The 17,168-nt window shown below is 35.2% G+C and overlaps 1 protein-coding gene across 1 annotated transcript in view; it reads right to left on the reverse strand.

The window, feature by feature from the left end:
- Nucleotides 1–17,168, reverse strand: part of GSL8 (glucan synthase-like 8) — a 209,795-nt gene that overhangs the window by 19,464 nt on the left and 173,163 nt on the right. The window contains exons 39-43 of the mRNA XM_089995715.1: nt 10,099–10,211; nt 9,936–9,988; nt 9,664–9,840; nt 9,498–9,545; nt 8,619–8,777 (exon numbers count right to left, since the gene is read on the reverse strand). Of these exons, the coding sequence (XP_089851841.1) occupies nt 8,619–8,777; nt 9,498–9,545; nt 9,664–9,840; nt 9,936–9,988; nt 10,099–10,211 (550 nt within the window). The remainder of the gene's footprint in view (nt 1–8,618; nt 8,778–9,497; nt 9,546–9,663; nt 9,841–9,935; nt 9,989–10,098; nt 10,212–17,168) is intronic.

Raw genomic sequence — 17,168 nt, forward strand, 5'->3', positions numbered from 1 at the left:
AAATTAAATGAAGAAGTTTACATGGATCCCCCACTAGGAGTATGTATTGGTAAGAATAAAACTCTCAAACTTAAAAAGGCATTATATGGTTTAAAACAAGCCCTAAAGGCTTGGCATGATAGATTTAGTAATGTAATGATAAGTTCGAATTTTCGTTCATGTTATACTGACACTGCTTTGTTTGTGAAAAGTGCAGGGTCTTCAGTAGTTATTTTACTACTTTATGTTGATGATATGATCATCACTGGAAGTGATGAGCAAGAAATTTATGATATTAAGAACGTTTTAAAGAACATTTCGATATGTCTGATCTTGGTTTCTTAAGATACTTTTTAGGGATTGAAGTGGCGTACTCTCCGCGAGGGTACATTCTCTCTCAGATGAAACTGGCAGCTGACATTTGTTCCAAATCTGGTATCTCTGATGATAAGAAGACAGAAACCCCTGAAGTCATCAATGCAAAATTAAGGTTGGAAGATGAAACACCTCTCGAGGATCCTACTCCCTACCAGCAACTTGTTGGGTCTCTAACCTACTTATCCATTACTCGGCCAGACATAGCTCATGTTGTCCACTCTGTCAGTCAGTTTCAACATGCACCTACAACAGTGCACATGAGTGCAGTCTTAAGGATCGTCAGATATATCAAAAACACCATAACTAAGAGAGTTTTTCTTTCCTCCTCCTCATCACTTGATTTAATTGCTTATACTGATGCTGATTGGGGAGGAAATCCCAATGACCGAGTCTCAACTACGGGATTTTGTGTTTTCTTAGGTGACTCTATGATTTCTTGGAGATGCAAGAAGCAGCACAAAGTATCCTTGTCCTCAACGGAAGCGGAATATCGTGCTATGGCCACCACAACCATGGAACTTGTATGGCTAAGAAGTCTTCTCAGTGATATGGGCATTGTCATCTCTACTACTTCGCAGATGTGTTGTGATAACAAAAGTGCAATTTATATTGCAAGCAATCACACCTTCCATGAGCGTATTAAGCATATTGAGATGAACTGCCATTACGTACGTGATGAATACCTGAGAGGAACCATAGCACTACCTTACGTTACATCTGAATACCAGTTGGCGGACTTCTTCACTAAGGCCCTTGCTGCTCCTCGTTTTTTGTTTCTCCTTAACAAGCTTTCGGTTATATCCCCGTAAAGCTTGAAGGAGGGTGTTAAAATATATGTAATTCATATATATGTATATGTTTATATACATATATATATATATATGTATTATCTAAAATACCTAATAAGGGTATTTTAGTCATTTCACAAGTACCCGATAGGGGTACATGTTTTTCTTTTCTTTATTTTTTGCAAATTCTTTTTTTCTTTTTACTTTTTATTTTTTGTATTTTTGCCCACCTAAAAGGGGCCCCACCATGGAGTCGATGGGGCCCCCAACGGTCACATTTGTGACCGTTGGGGGCTCCCAACGACTCCATGGGAACCCCTAGGTGGCTCTTCTTTTAAGGCCATAAGGTCACTCCTCCTCTCCTTTTGTGTATAAATAGGGGTGAACCCCTCTTGTATTATTCACTCTTGAGAGCTCTCTCTCTTTTCAATAAGAGACATTTATATTTTTATGTTGTGTTGTCTCTTGTGGGTTTGGGTGTTTGCCCTTTTGTTTGTTCATTAGTGGATGTTGTAAGTGCTTAATGCACTCTTTGCTTTTCCGCATATTTCATTACAACCTATACATATATATTTTATATACATGTCTCCCGGTCTCTCTCTCTCTCTCTCTCTATATATATATATATATATATATATACACACATATATATATACATATTGTAATACCCACTAGAGGTAAAATAGTTTTTTTACATATTCCACGCATATTCATTTGGAATATGCTTTCTCCTTTTTTTTATTCTTTTTCTTTTTCCTTTTTCTTTTTTTATTTTCTTCTTTTACATCATTGGAGGGGCCCACCATATGAACGTTGGACCCCTCCAATGGTCATAAATATGACCGTTGGAGGGGCTCCAACGTTCCTATGGGAGCCCCTCCTTGGGTCCTCTCTTGTGTATAAATAAGGGGCTTTGCCCCATGTAAATGTCAAGCTTCTTGAAGCTCTTCTTAACAATATTTCTCACATTTTTTGCTTTCTTTCTCATTTTATGTTTGTCAATTGTCACTTTGTGGCTTGTTGTATTCTTGCCCATTAGTGGCCTATTGTTTGTGTGCTTGTGCATTTTCTTGTCACTTAGTAACATTATATTTTCTCTTTTGTGTTTGTGACATGGTATCAGAGCATTGGTTGTAAAAGTATCATTTGGGTACTTTTACTTACGTTTGAGTAATTTTTAAGTATCATTCCTCTTGTTCTTCATCAAATTCCTTCAAGATGGCTGACAAAGACTCAAAGACCGGTCTTTCATTCAAATTGAATGGAACAAATTATAGAATGTGGGTGGCCGCCATGGAAAACAACCTCAAAGGTAAAAAACTTTGGGGATATGTACATGGAACCATTCCGAAATCACAATTGAAGCTTACAAAAAATGAAGGAAATGAAGAAAAGGCCTTAAATGAAGAAGAGAAGGCCAAAACTATTCAAGAATTCCAATCTAAAGTTGAAGATTGGGAAAGTGAGCACGGCAAGATATTGGCTTGATTCATGAATAATGTGGAGCCCAAAATATGCGCCAATCTTGCCAAATTCAAGAAAGCAAATGAAGCTTGGTTCTTTATGAAATGTATGTACACTAAAAAAGGCCTTGCTATGCATTTCTTTTTGCAAGAAAAAATAAGATGAACTAAGCAAGGGAACATGAGCATTAGAGACTATTTATATCCTCATGATGGGATGAACTTGCCCTTCTCGAACCACAATGTGAAGGAAGTGCTATTGTTATGAGGCAAGAGCAAATGGAGAGAGAAAGTTTTTTTCAATTTATTCATGGGCTTCATCCCGAATTTGAACAACTAAGAGTCTCTTCTTCATAGGGCTTTTATCCCTCTTAGTGAAATTTTAGCCGACTTATGCCAAGAAGAAACTCGCTTGGCTCTAAAAGAGGATATTGATGAAGTTCATGTAGTATCAAGACCGAAAAATAATGAGACCATATAAACATCCTCATTTTTGAAAAAATAACAATGGTAGAGGAAGAAAAATTATTTTTTACCATTGTAATGAATTGGTTCATCTTTGATCGGATTGTCCTAAGCTTAAAAGAAAGGTGGCTTCCGTTAGAGAGTGTCCAAGCAATTCAAGTGAAGAATCAAAGAGAGATGGAGATATAAAAGACTCCATTGCACAACTTAGTGAAACTCTCCAACAATTCATAAGGATCAATTCTTCTACACCTTCTACTTCCGGTGTCGCGATCTCATCAATTCTCGGTATGTTATCTTGGATTCTTGATTCGGGTGCTTCTTTCCACATGACTCTGAATGCATCTCTTTTGTCAAAATCAAGTCTCAATTCTTTTAAATCCTTCATTTCCACGGTCGATGAAACATCATTAGATGTTGAATAAATGCGAAATCTTAAAAAAAATTGTTGTCAAAACAAAGAATTCCATGTTCCAAAAATTAAAATCATTCCAAAACTCAATTTAAATCTTTGTTCGGTGTCTCAAATCACCGATTTTGGTTGTAGTGGCTCTTTTTCACCAACCAATTGCTATGTGAAAGATCTCTGATCCGAGAAGCGGATTGGGCAAGGCCATAGAAGAGGAGACCTATATTACATGGATTTTTTGTTTTTACCATCCAAATCTTTTTGTAATCATGTTCAATCTAAAGATCTTGAGACTTAGCACAAAAGGCTTGGTCATCCTAGTATTTCCAAGTTGTATCTTTTTCATTTTTGGAAAAATTTTGTAATGAAAAAACATTTAATTACAATGATTGTATCTTTAGGAAAATGCATTTGCTTCCATATTCACATAGTAACTTTGTTTACAAAAGACCATTTGAACTAGTACATTCCGATGTATGGGGACCGGCATCTGTTATGTCCAAAGGAGGTTACTCCTATTATGTTGTCTTTGTTGACGATTTTACTAGATAAACATGGGTGTAATTAAAAACAAATCCGATGTCTTTTCCAATTTTAAAGAATTTCATGGTGTCATTCAAAATCAATTTCATAACATAGCTATTTTTAGATCCGATTTCGGAGGAGAATACACGTCAAAAGAGTTTCAAAACTATCTTAAACTAAACAACATTATACATCAAAGATTTTGTTCAAAAACTCCTCAACAAAATGGACTTGCCGAAAGGAAACATAGGCATCTCATTGAAACAACGACTCTTCGTGTTTCTAAAAGTGTTTCAAAGAATTTTTGAGCCGAAGCTATCCTTACCACATGTTTTATCATAAATCAAATGCCCTCTTCTTTAAAAAATGTTTCTCCTTTAAAGAAATTGTTCAAAATATCTCCGGATTTCAAAAGATTAAGAGTTTTTTGTTATAAGTGCTTTGTTCTTTTTTAAGGACAAGATAAATTATCACCCACAACTCTTGAATGTGCTTTTATTGGTTATGGTGAAAATAAAGAAAGTTATAGATGTTATGATATACAAAATAGCAAACTTTATGTCTCAAGAAATGTGACCGTTCTTGAAGAACAAAATGGTTTTGAAGTTCAAAAATCTAAAGAAGAGATTGATTTCTATTTGACTTATTACCAAGAAATAAGTCTAAAAGTGATTTAATTTGTGATCATGCTTGTTATGACAATTCACATCAAAATATTGATTTGTCACATCATATTGTTGATTCTCACAATGAGGATCCTAATGATATGCATGTTTGTACTCGGCGTGAGGGCAATATGCATCAAAGTGCCTTCGATAGATACTCTCAAGACATCTCCTTGGAAGATCAAGTTGAAGAAACCCAACTTCGGAGATCTTCTAGGAATAGTAGACCTCAAAAATTCGTATCATATGACTTTTTCTCCAACATATAGAACTTGTCTAATGATGATACACTCCTATCATGAGCCTTCCAACTTTAAAGAGGTCAAGAAACATCCACATTGGGTTGATGCTACGAGACTTGAATTAGAAGCTCTTAACAAAGCCAACACTTGGACCATCGTAAGTCAACCATTAGGAAAAAAGGCTACTGGATGTAGATGGGTTTATAAAGTCAAAACTAAGAATGATGGGACATTAGAAAGATACAAAGCTAGATTAGTTACTAAAGGATACGTTCAAGAATATGGAATTGATTATGAGAAAACCTTTTCCCCAGTAGCTAGGATGACTAGTGTACGAACCTTAATAGCACGGGAGAAGCGAGGGGAAAGCGCGCTTCCCATAAATGGGAAGTGTGTTTCCTATAAATGGAAAGCGTGCTTCCCATAAAAGGGAAACACACTTCCCAAAAAAATTGGCGCTTCTCAGTGCATTTCGAAAGCGCGACGTTTTGCACTTTTAAAGCGCGCTTCGGGGAAGCACGCTTCCCCACTAAGCTAAGCGCTTCTGGTAACTCTGGGTTTTACCGCTTATTATACTGATACTTTTATTTGTTAAGACTGTAAGAGATCACATAACTATTTTATTATTATATGTTGATTATATGATCATCATAAGAAATCATAAAAAAGGCATTGAGCTTGTTAAAAATATTCTCAAAGATAATTTTGATATGTCTGCATATTCGCCTAAGGGGTTTGTTCTATCTCAAATGAAGCTTGCATCCGACATTATTGCTCGGTCTGGATTAACTGACGAAAAGAAAGTGGAAACTCCCGACATAATCAATGTCAAGATAAGAGTCAATGATGAAAATCCTTTAGCAGATTCCACTCCTTATCGTCAGCTGATTGGCTCACTAACATATTTGTCTATTACCAGGCCAGATATTACTCATGTTGTTCATAGTGCAAGCCAATTTCAGATTGCTCATACTTTGATTCATATGGCGGTTGTCATGAGAAATATCAAATATTAAAGGAAACTATAACAAAAGGATTATTCTTATCCTCCTCTTCATCTCCTAATTTAATTGTTTATATTGATTCTGATCGGGGGGTAACCCCAATGATCGTATTTTCACAACAGGTTATTGTGTTTTTCTTGAAGAGTCATTAATTTCCTGAAGATGTAAGAAACAACAGATAGTTTTTCTTTCTTGCACAGAGGCAGAGTACAGAGCAATGGCTACCACTACCACTGAACATGTCTGGTTGAGAAGTTTTCTCAAAGATATGGGCGTCCTTTTTTCTACACCTTCGAAGTTGTGTTGCGATAACAAGAGTGCTATTTACATTACTAGCAACCACACCTTCCATAAACGAATAAATCATATAGAGATGGACTGCCACTATATTCGAGATGAATTATTACGGGATACCATTCAACTAGCCTATGTTACTTTCGAGTATCAGCTAGCGGACTTCTTCACCAAAACATTGTCATCGCCTCGCTTCTACTTTCTCCTCAGCAAACTCTAGGTGATCTCACCGTGTGTTTGAGGGGGGGGGTGTTAAATTATATTACATATAGAGAGAGAGACACCTATACATATATATTTTATATATATGTCTATGTGCCTATATATATATATATATATATTATAATACCCATTAGGGGTAAGATAGTCTTTTTACATATTCCACGCATATTCATTTAGAATATTCTCTCTCTTTTTATTCTTTTTCTTTTTTTATTTTCATTTTTTACATCATTGGAGGGGCCCACCATATGAACGTTGGACCCCTCCAATGGTCATAAATATGACCGTTGGAAGGGCTCCAACGTTCCTATGGGAGCCCCTCCTTGGGTCCTCTCTTGCGTATAAATAAGAGGCTTTGCCCCATGTAAATGTCAAGCTTCTTGAAGCTCTTCTTAATAATATTTATCATATTTTTTGCTCTCTTTCTCATTTTATGTTTGTCAATTGTCACTTTGTGGCTTGTTGTATTCTTGCCCATTAGTGGCCTATTGTTTGTGTGTTTGTGCATTTCCTTGTCACTTAGTGACATTATATTTTCTCCTTAGTGTTTCGTGACAAGGACAACCTCACCACACTAACAGGATACAAGCATGCACCTAGTACAACATATATGTTCTGTAAAACTAGGAGATGGGCACATGGCAGTGCACCGTGTCTGTGTGTGTCTGTGTACGCAAGTGTGTGCAAAACTCTTAAACTGAAGCAAGGAAGCACAGATGCTATCTTAAGTGAAAATTTCTTAAATGACAATTCTAAGTCATCATAACGGATAAACATCAAATAATAAATCCATGTCAAAGGCTCAAATTCATGTATCAATCACAAATCTCCAAATGAAAAAACCATACTTACAGGAAGCAATTAAAGGAGGAAGACTGATTCCTGGTCATGACACAACCTGAATGTTAGATTTTTTTTTTTGAAGAACAGAGGTTAGATTTTTTGTAAATGATAGTCATATAAGTATGTAGTTTTAAGGCTTTTGTTTTGTAAAGTTTGTATATGATAGTCTTCTAGATGAAAGGGGTCAAGGATTATTGCTTAAGATTGACATTGGGTATCGTTTTTACAGTTACGAACCTATAAAACACTTTCTGCCCATAGCACAATTTTAATTGTTTAGAAGTATCATATAGAAGCTAACTTATGTTGTTTAAGCTTAGTTGAAGTTTGTATATTTATAATATATCTAATAAAATGTGCATAACTTCATACACAGTTTCTTTTATTATTTCAGTAATTGGCGCAAAAGCTTATTATGGTGTTGCAATTGAATATTTTAGTAATTTTGTTGAATGTATTCCTACTTGCTTCCCGTTTCCAAAATCTTCTAAATACTTGAAATGACTGCTTCCTGCTTTAGATTCCTCTTCTAGCAGCTATGGAAAAAAAAAGTAACAACAAAATAAGGGATCAATAACACAAAAGAAGGTTTGTGACACAATCTTTACCATGTCAGACATAATTTTGACTTGTCCATGAAGATTCATGGCATATCCAGTCTCTGTTAAAATATGTATATATATATATATACATATACTTATATATATATATATATACATTCGTATATATATAAGTATATATATACATATATGTATATATATACAGTTTCCCTTTTATTGAAATACCCGATAGGGGTATTCTTGTAAAACCACAATGTAACTTTTTCTTTTTTACTTTTTTCTTTTTCTCTTTTTCCTTTTTTCTTTTTTTTATTTTCTCCTTTTTGTAAGACCACAAGGGCCCCACACTTGTAGTCGTTGGGGATGACCGTTGGGGCTCCCAACGACTACATGGGAGCCCCTTGTGGTCCCTTCCTTTTAGTCTCCCTCCTCTATAAATAGAGGAGGTATTCTCCTCTTGTAAGCATTGGGTTTTTTACCCTTCTCTTCCTTTCTTCAATAAATCCAACTTATGACTTTAGGTCATTTTCTACTTTTGAGAGTTGTGTGTGCACTTTTAGTGTTTGTGTTCTTGGCTCTTGAGGTCACTCTTAAAGAGTGCTTTTTACTCCATTGGTGCTTCCGCCTCTTTTCATTACAGTCTCATGTCCAGTATCGTCACTCAACAAGGACATGAGCATTAATTGTAGGTATACATGACGTATAATAACACAGCAATAAGTGAAAACAATAAAACTAATCCCTGTAGATATCTCAAATAAATACTTATCCTCATGCCAACCTTCATCAATCCCAATTCCACTATGAAACCCATTATCATTGGCACTGCAGTAAAGACACCAATCTGAACCAGAAATTGAGCATTTAAAGTTGCATCAAAAGCAGTATTCCCCAACAACTTAGCACGCTTGGAAATGGCACGATCTAGTCCAGAAAAGGCCTGATATAAAATGAGTGAAGCCAAATAATTAAAATGAACAGGCAAAAACAACTTTACAAGGAGATAAAGAGTCTTAGCAACAACTCTATCAGGAAAAGACTACAGCTCGTCAAATCCTACTAGGGGTGTCAATGGGGTCAGGTTTGACCCGAACCCAACCTGTACCAAACCTGTAGGGTCAGGGTTTGTTGATAAAAAAGAAGGTCCGATTAGAAACCGGGACAGACCCAAAGGGTCCGATTATTATATGGAGCCAGGTATGGTTTGTGAAATTTCATACCAGACCCAGGTCCGACCCGAGTTTCAATTAAAACCAATGATTTTTTAACATAAAAAGATAAAAAATATTATTTTACCGGGCATGGACTGGGTATGATTTGTGAAATTTCATACCAGACCCAGATCCGACCTGAGTTCCAATTAAGACCCATGTTTTTTTAATATAAAAAGATAAAAAATATTATCTTACCAGGAATGGACTGGGTCTGGTTCATGTAATCCTTATAGGGACCGGGTATGTTTTTTCTTATGGCAGACCCAATAGGATCTGGGTCCGCATCCAGTGCCCGCACCTCAAAATAGATCCAGGTTTGGAGTCTGGACTCACCTGGGTCCGAACCAGATCCGATCCGTTGACACCTCTAGAACCTACATAGTTCTACTCCCAAATGTAAAAATGTGAAAAAAAAGAAAAAATGGGAAAGAGAACACAAAACTCACCAGGTACACCCTTCCATAGAGGAAAATATAGATGGTCAAAACAGTCATCTGCATTAGTTCAATACGATTCAAGAGTCATACTCATATAATAATAGCACATAGGTGTATGCACACACACACACACACACACATAGATATGAAGATGAAATGAACAAAAAATACAGACCATTGTACAGACATAGAAGCCAACACTTGTGAAGTAGAAGGATAACAATCTGAAAAAATCAAAAAGTTGCCCAAGCCGGTAAATATCCCTGCTCAAGACCTGCTCCCCATTACCACCAGCAACTTTGCCTTCAAATTGGGCAATTTGGTTCAGGCCAACATCTCTCCCTTTACCAACCTGCAAAAAATAATATTGCAAGATATGGAAACACTTATCAAGGGCAAGCCAATCAACCAAGTAGATAAATTTGCATATACAAAATGATAGATCACCTGAATGTATTCATGATGTGTGATATTTCCCTGTCGCAAAGTTGAATTGAAACCTGCAGAAGAGTTTACACCATCATGTAAAAATAACAGTGCAAAATAGGGCCCTAAATTCACAGGGAGAGAGTTGAAATATCAGGAAATAATTAAATATATTCAATTATACCAGCAAAGATATCTTCACTTATGTTGATCACACGAGATGCCTTGCTTATTCCACCTCGAGTCAAATGAAAGATCCTATCAAACACATCTGGGTGCCCATAGTGCATACGGACTCTGTGAAAAAGAATGAAGCAATTTAATGCCAAACAAACATAAACTATAGCATCATAATGTGTACTAAACACCTACCAAACAGGAATCTGCTCATCTGGTTGACAATCAATATTATATAGAAATCACCATAAATAACTGATTCGAGAAAAGCCCCAGAAAAATAGGGAATATCTCTCACTCTGTCTCTCTATGGTTCCATTCATATGCTTCACCCCAGATTCTCTCCAAGACCGTTACTATAGCAGTAACTTTTGATTTCCATTTACCATGCAATCGCTTTCGGTTAGGCATTCCCCAAGGTAAAAAAAAATTGAATTGAACAGTTAACCTACCCCACCCTCTTTCATCCTTCTTCTCTCTTAACTTTTTTAAAAAATGCAGTTATATAACCCCTAGCCTTAGTTGTCAAAAGCGCTAGTTGGCACCAAGGCGAACAACCCCAAAAAGGACTTGTCAGGGGCTAGGCTGGACCAAAAAAAATATATATGAAGAAAAGCATAAAAATTACAATAAATAGTTAAATTTAGTAACAAAGATATGATTGTAATTATATACATTTGTAATTTAGTGTAAAATTCGTTAAATTGCATAGCAATGAACATAAACATATCTATATTGTATAATGTATCTATGTAAACATATATATATATATATAAGATATATTGCACCCCTCAAACAGATGCACACATGTGTGTAATTCAGTGTAAAATATCGTAAAATTCTTAAAATTGCATAGCATTGAATATATACATACATATATATCAGACTCACTGGTATTGCCGATATATTAAGAATATCACGATATTATTGGCTATTTCAAGATAGCCGATAATATCGAAAATATATCATAATATTTTCAATATATCGGCAAATGATATTTTGCACGATAATATAGTGATATTATCACGATAAATATCGCTACAGAAAGGGAAGGAAGGAAGGAAAGGAAAAGAAGAAAGGGAAAAAGGAAGAAGTTAAGAAAAAGAAGAAAGGGGAAAAAGGAAGAAGGAAAGGAAAAGAAGAAAGGGGAAAAAGGAAGGAAAAGAAAGAAGAGGAGAAAGGAAGGAAAGCAAAAGAAGAGAAGAAGAGAAGAAAGGAAGGAAGGGAAGGAAAGGAAAGAAGGAAAGGAAAAGAAGAAAGGGAAGAAAGGAAGGTAGGGGAAGAAGGAAGGGAAGGGAAGGAAACCAAGAAAGGGAATGAAGGAAAGAAGAGATTGTTTCTTTCATTTTTCTATTTTCTCTACTTTTACTTACTTTTTAGAATTTTTTATTTAATTTTTATTTAATTGCCGAGATATTGCAGAGATTTATCAACTTTTGGAAATATCGCCATTTTGATAATATCACGATATAACCAATTATCGCTGTTTTTTCTATATCTTAAACATTTTTTTCTTCTTTATTTTGTATTTTGTACTTATTTCTTTCATTATATATGTATTTTATTATATAAGCATGATATTTTCTTACTTTTTTTATTACTTTTATATATTTTGTTAATTTTTTAAGCCCCAAGAATTTCCCGAGATTTATCACCAAACCTATAATATCGAGAGAAATAGCCTCGCCTAAATATAGCCGATACCGATATTTGTGAATATGATATATATATATATGTGTGTGTGTGTGTGTGTGTGTGTGTGTGTGTGTGTGTGTGTGTGTGTGTGTGTGTGTGTGTGTGAAACATGTGCATACATGTAAATAACAAAAATAAAACAAAAGGAAAAAAGAAAGAAAAGAAGGGAAAAAAATAAAAAAAAAACGAAGAAAAATAAGAAAACGAATAAAAAAAGAAGTGAGAGGAGGGGAGAGAGGAGGAAGACAAACAAAGAAAATTTCAAAAGAGAAAAAGAAGGAAAAAAGGAAAAGGAGAAAGGGCAAAAAGGAAGAAAAAGACGAAGAAGAAGAAGAGGTGGAAAAAGAGAAGATGGAAGGGGAAAAGGAGGAAGAAGAAAATGAGAATATAAAAATAATAATAATAATAATAAAGTAAAAGGCAAAAAAGAAAGAACAAGAAAAAAAAGAAAGAAATAACAAGAAAAAGATTTAAAAAAAGGCTTTGGGGCAGGAGGAAGAAGAAAAAAGACGAGAAGAAAAAAGAACAAAAATATAATAACAATCATGTCCCCATGGCCTAGGCAGGGACTCGAATGGGAAAATAGAGCCTAGGCACCCAAACAACCTAGGAACCGCATTTGACAACTAAGCCCCTAGCCAACATATTTTCCCTCCCTTATATTTACATGAACCATCTCTCTCTCTCTCTCTCTCTCCTATTTCCATTGTTGCAATGCCAATAAATGAGAGGGTATCAAAGGTAGCTCTTTTAGTTTCCATTATAGATATAGCACAAATTTTAAGATTTTTTTTGTATTAGTTTCTTATTTTCATTTTTTAAATTCTTGCTACTCTTTACATTTTTTAATATGTAAATGCCAAGGCCACCATCATTCTCTCATCCCTATTTTAGACATTTCTCCTATCTTCAATGAATTTTTAACTTTTATTACATATTGTTTTATGCAGGCTTTGATTGTTTTCTAATAAGGAGCAAGCAAGTCTATTTTAAGGATGTTATGTAACTAATTTATTCCATTCAACCATATTTTGTATAAAACAAAATGTATTGGTAGCCTTGGGCCGATTCAAATTCATTTTTTTTTTATATTTTTTAAGGGGATTAAAATTTTTTATTTTTAATGACGTCGTCTGCTGGTAAAAAGAGGCCAATTCAAGATCAATTCAATTCGATTTGTTTTTTTTTTTAAGAAACTAATTCACCTAGTGAACCGATTTTAACAACATTGATTGATACTACTAGACAATGACGTAGGCGGCATCAAAGGCACATACAATGACTGTAATAGGTCAAATTGGTACAATAAGTGCTAACGCAGCAGCAATTTTTAATCTGTTATAACGTAGATCTTTTAAGTAATTCATTATCATCACCCCTTAGAGGTCAGTTTTGTAATGTGTTATTTTTTTTTTCTATTCGGCATTTATTAATGAGTCACATGTCCGTAATTTACAGAAATTGAATACATTCGTAAAAAATTGAGGTCAATTTTCTTAAATTCAGAAAATCTCATGGTGTTGAGCCCTCACCATGGGGAAGTTGCCGCTAACGGATGGTGCTCTACATCTACAAATTTGGACAAGTCCTCTATGGCTTCTCTGAATCCCATCTTTTCTATATAAAAATTAAAAAGTGCTACAAAAATCATGAAAAACCCCACTGTTATATTGTCACTGATATCACAAACATGTAAAACAAGATAATACATCCGTACCTATATATATATATGTGTATATATATATATCACAAAAGTACCTAAACACCCTCAAGCTTATTAAAAAAATACATAAGTAGGAGGAAAAGAGAAATCACCCATTAAAACATTCAAATAAATTTAAATTCATTGGTATCAGCTCTTTTTGCTACAGTAGGTAGGCTAAAGAATAAAGGAATTTAAAATGTATAAAAAACTACCAATTATTCAAAGAGAGGAGTCAGAACATAGTTACCAAGAAACAAAATGGATACAAGAAGCAATGTGTGAAGCAGAAGCTGGGAATCGAGTGTTAAAAGTAGTATGAAGCGAGAAGCGGCGTACAGTTATGACGTGATAATGAAGTGCATGAAAAATGAAAAAGAAACACATAGAAAGCAATATCAAGGCTGGGTAGAAGAAAATAAGAAATATCATGAACACAAATATAAATCAATTTGAAACCAAACATGCAAGCCTGTTAAAAAAATTATAATTTTTTAAGAGGCGAAAGGGAATCGATTTGGGAAACAAAGAGGAAACAGACTTCCCACTATAGGGAATCGAGTTTCCCAAAGTTTAGAAGCGGGTTTCTCAAAGCTTTCCTTCCTTTCGGGGAAGCGAGGAGTTTCTAGCTTCCAAAGCAAGCTTCGAGTTTTCCCATGTAAAAAGTGTTAAGATTATGTAATATCGTGTAAGGGTATTTCAGTCATTTCTGTACCTTAGTCAGAGGCAGAGCCAGGAATTTAAGCTAGGGTGGGCACAAATGCACAGTAAAAAAAAAATCTATGACAATAAACTATGGGTTAATGGAGTTTGGTATGTTCTCTAGCAACTACTGGGATTTCAGCTATCTCAAAATTGCCATTTAAGATAACTATAAAATCTCATTCCCATCATTGTCATAATGCATTAAGCATGTTTGAGGACTAATGTCCAAATTTATAAAAAGAACAGCATAAAAACTTACATTGACTATATTGAATCAAGCAGTTCCAAAATCATATTTGACAACAGGAAAGTATTAATTTATTTCATTGAGTCCCACAAACCACTGAGAATTGTAGCATATTGATATGAATCAGCATTTGATTAAGGAAAGTATTAATGATCAGGTAGCCAAACCATTGAGAATCAAAGGATAATGTTATATGATATGAACCAGCATTTTATTTAGAGAAACCATTGATGAATGAATATCAAGTAGCCAAAGCAAGATATGTTTTTTAATCAGAATCAGTTTATCAATGTAATACTTATTTCTGAACATTGTAGAGCATGTCCCATATCAACAATCATGAAGTAGAATCCCTTTTCTCTTTCTCCTACCATACTACATATCATCTTTCAACTCTAACCAAGAGTGTGCATTCCTCAGCCATTAATCTTTTATGCTAGAAAAAGACAGAAAAAAGTTTAGTACCTTCAATGAATCTACATGCTCATGAGGAAGCACAACCCTCAAGTCAATGCATAAGCAACAGTGCCTTTGATCCTCACTGTCTAAGATCATGAGGTACAAATAATAGATCTGACTTGCACCTCTGAGTTTAACTCACAGCCTTGGAGGGGTAAAGAAAACTAAGGTGCAGACTGCAGAGCATACCATAAACACCTGCACCTCAACTCACGCTAGTTTTAGTAAATTAATTTTAGGAATCTAGTTTTAGGGAGCCAAGAACAAGAAGAAAATAAGGTAGGCAACTCAACGGAAGCCTATCCCATCTTCCTCAAAATATCATATTTTAAAGGGGAAGTTTTTCTATTTTTTAATGGGGGCCAGACCCACATAACTTATATAGGTCCAGGCCCCAGCACAAAAACAAAAAGAAAGAGGGAAAAGCCCTCACAGAGTGCAACTAAAAAAACTGTAATCGAAAGAAAGATTTACTGATAGATCTAAAAAGGAAAAAAACACCAGCATGGTTTAACCAAACATACATGAACTAAAGAAAAACCAAAATGAAAAAACAGGGCTAAATAAAAAAATAGATGAACTAAAGATACATAAATCGGGAATAAATTAACAACCATGAACATGGGTAAGCTAAAACCCCAGAAGCTAGGGAAGAAAATGCAAAACATGCAATGGGAGCCTAAGAAATAGAAAAATCAGCATCCCCACAAGGAAAATCAAATACACAGGTGAATCAAGTAAGAAATGAACTAAATAGGGGAAAATCAACAAAGAAAAGGGAAACCATGAATGAGAAAATAAAAAGAACCCACCTTGCCCTGTTTCCTCAATCTACTGAAGGTCTCTGAGATGCTCAAAGCAAAGCAGGAGAAGGCTTCAAGGAAGCCATAGTTGGGGAGGAAAGAGAAAATGCTATGAACCTCTTGGTGGATGTAGAGAGAGAAGGGTCGCGGGGAGGCGGAGGGCTAGAGAAAGAGTTGGGGGCATCTTTGGGAAAGGGGGTGTCGGGCGATTCAAAGAGGGCGTTGCCCATCGTAATGGGGCACAGGGAGTTTATCTCCTCTGCGGGTCAGAGTGAGTACCCTGATCCACACCCCTTGGAGGTTTTCAGCAGGTCAGGGTGGCCACGTGTCATTTAATTAGCTATCGAGCACCAACTTGATCTTCAGACTCTTGTTTCTTCCCACCATGGTTGCGAAGGTCCCACCGGGCATGCCAAACTGGAGCATTAATTTTTTCACTCAAATTGAGAAATAAAAACTTCAAACTTTATTTTTGGATGTCTCCACCTTTACAATAACTTCTTCTCCCGCTTTTTTTCTTTTCTTCTTTTTCACCCTGAACTTACGTAGCTTCTCTTTTTTTATATAGTTGTTAAACTTTCTCCTTAAGTTTAGCATCCCATGATGGAAGTTATTCCATCATTTAGCTGGATGGATGCCATTTGTATCGATAACCACCCACATGCTCCTTGTCTTCCTACTTTATGTGTACCAACCACGACATGGGTGGATGCTTGGGAGTGTTTTCATTGGTTATGGAGAAAGCCAAAAAGACTATAGACGATTTGATTTTAAAATTAAAAAACTTTATGTTTCTAAAGACATGACCTTCTTAGAAAATGAGAATGGCCTTTATAAAGATAATAGAAAAGAGAAAGTAGATTATACCTATTTATTTGATCTCTTTCCTAGAAAAGATGATTCTAGTTGTGATAAGTCCTTGAATGATGAAGTTATAGTTAATAATGGTCATCCTAATGATGAAAGTCTAGAACTTAGTGATAGTTCTACTAAATATAGTGATAAAGTAGATGAAAGATCTACTAAAGATAATTGTGTTTATACACGGTGTAAGCAAAGAAATCCTCAAAAAGCAATAGACAAATACTCTTCTCCCGAAGAAGAACCATTAGTTGGTGATCAAGAGATTGATCATAATTAGCCTATAAAAGAATTCTCACTTAGAAGATCTAGCCGTGTTTCTATTCTACCCAATAGGTTTGTGTCTTATGACTCATTGTCACCAAACTATAGAACTTGCTTGATAGCACTACATTCCTATCATGAACCATCACATTACAATGAAGTTTAAAAAATTCACAGTGGATTGAAGCAATGAATATAAAATTAGATGTCCATAAAACAGCCAAGACTTGTGAAGTAGTTACATTGTTATTAGGAAAGAAAACCATTGGATATAGATAGGTATTCAAAGTCAAAACCAAGAGTAATGAAACCCTAGAGAGATATAAAGCTAGGTTAATAGC

The sequence above is a fragment of the Nuphar pumila genome, chromosome 2 (genome assembly GCF_984573655.1).
Source record: "Nuphar pumila chromosome 2, dmNupPumi1.hap1.1, whole genome shotgun sequence".
Lineage (NCBI taxonomy): Eukaryota > Viridiplantae > Streptophyta > Magnoliopsida > Nymphaeales > Nymphaeaceae > Nuphar > Nuphar pumila.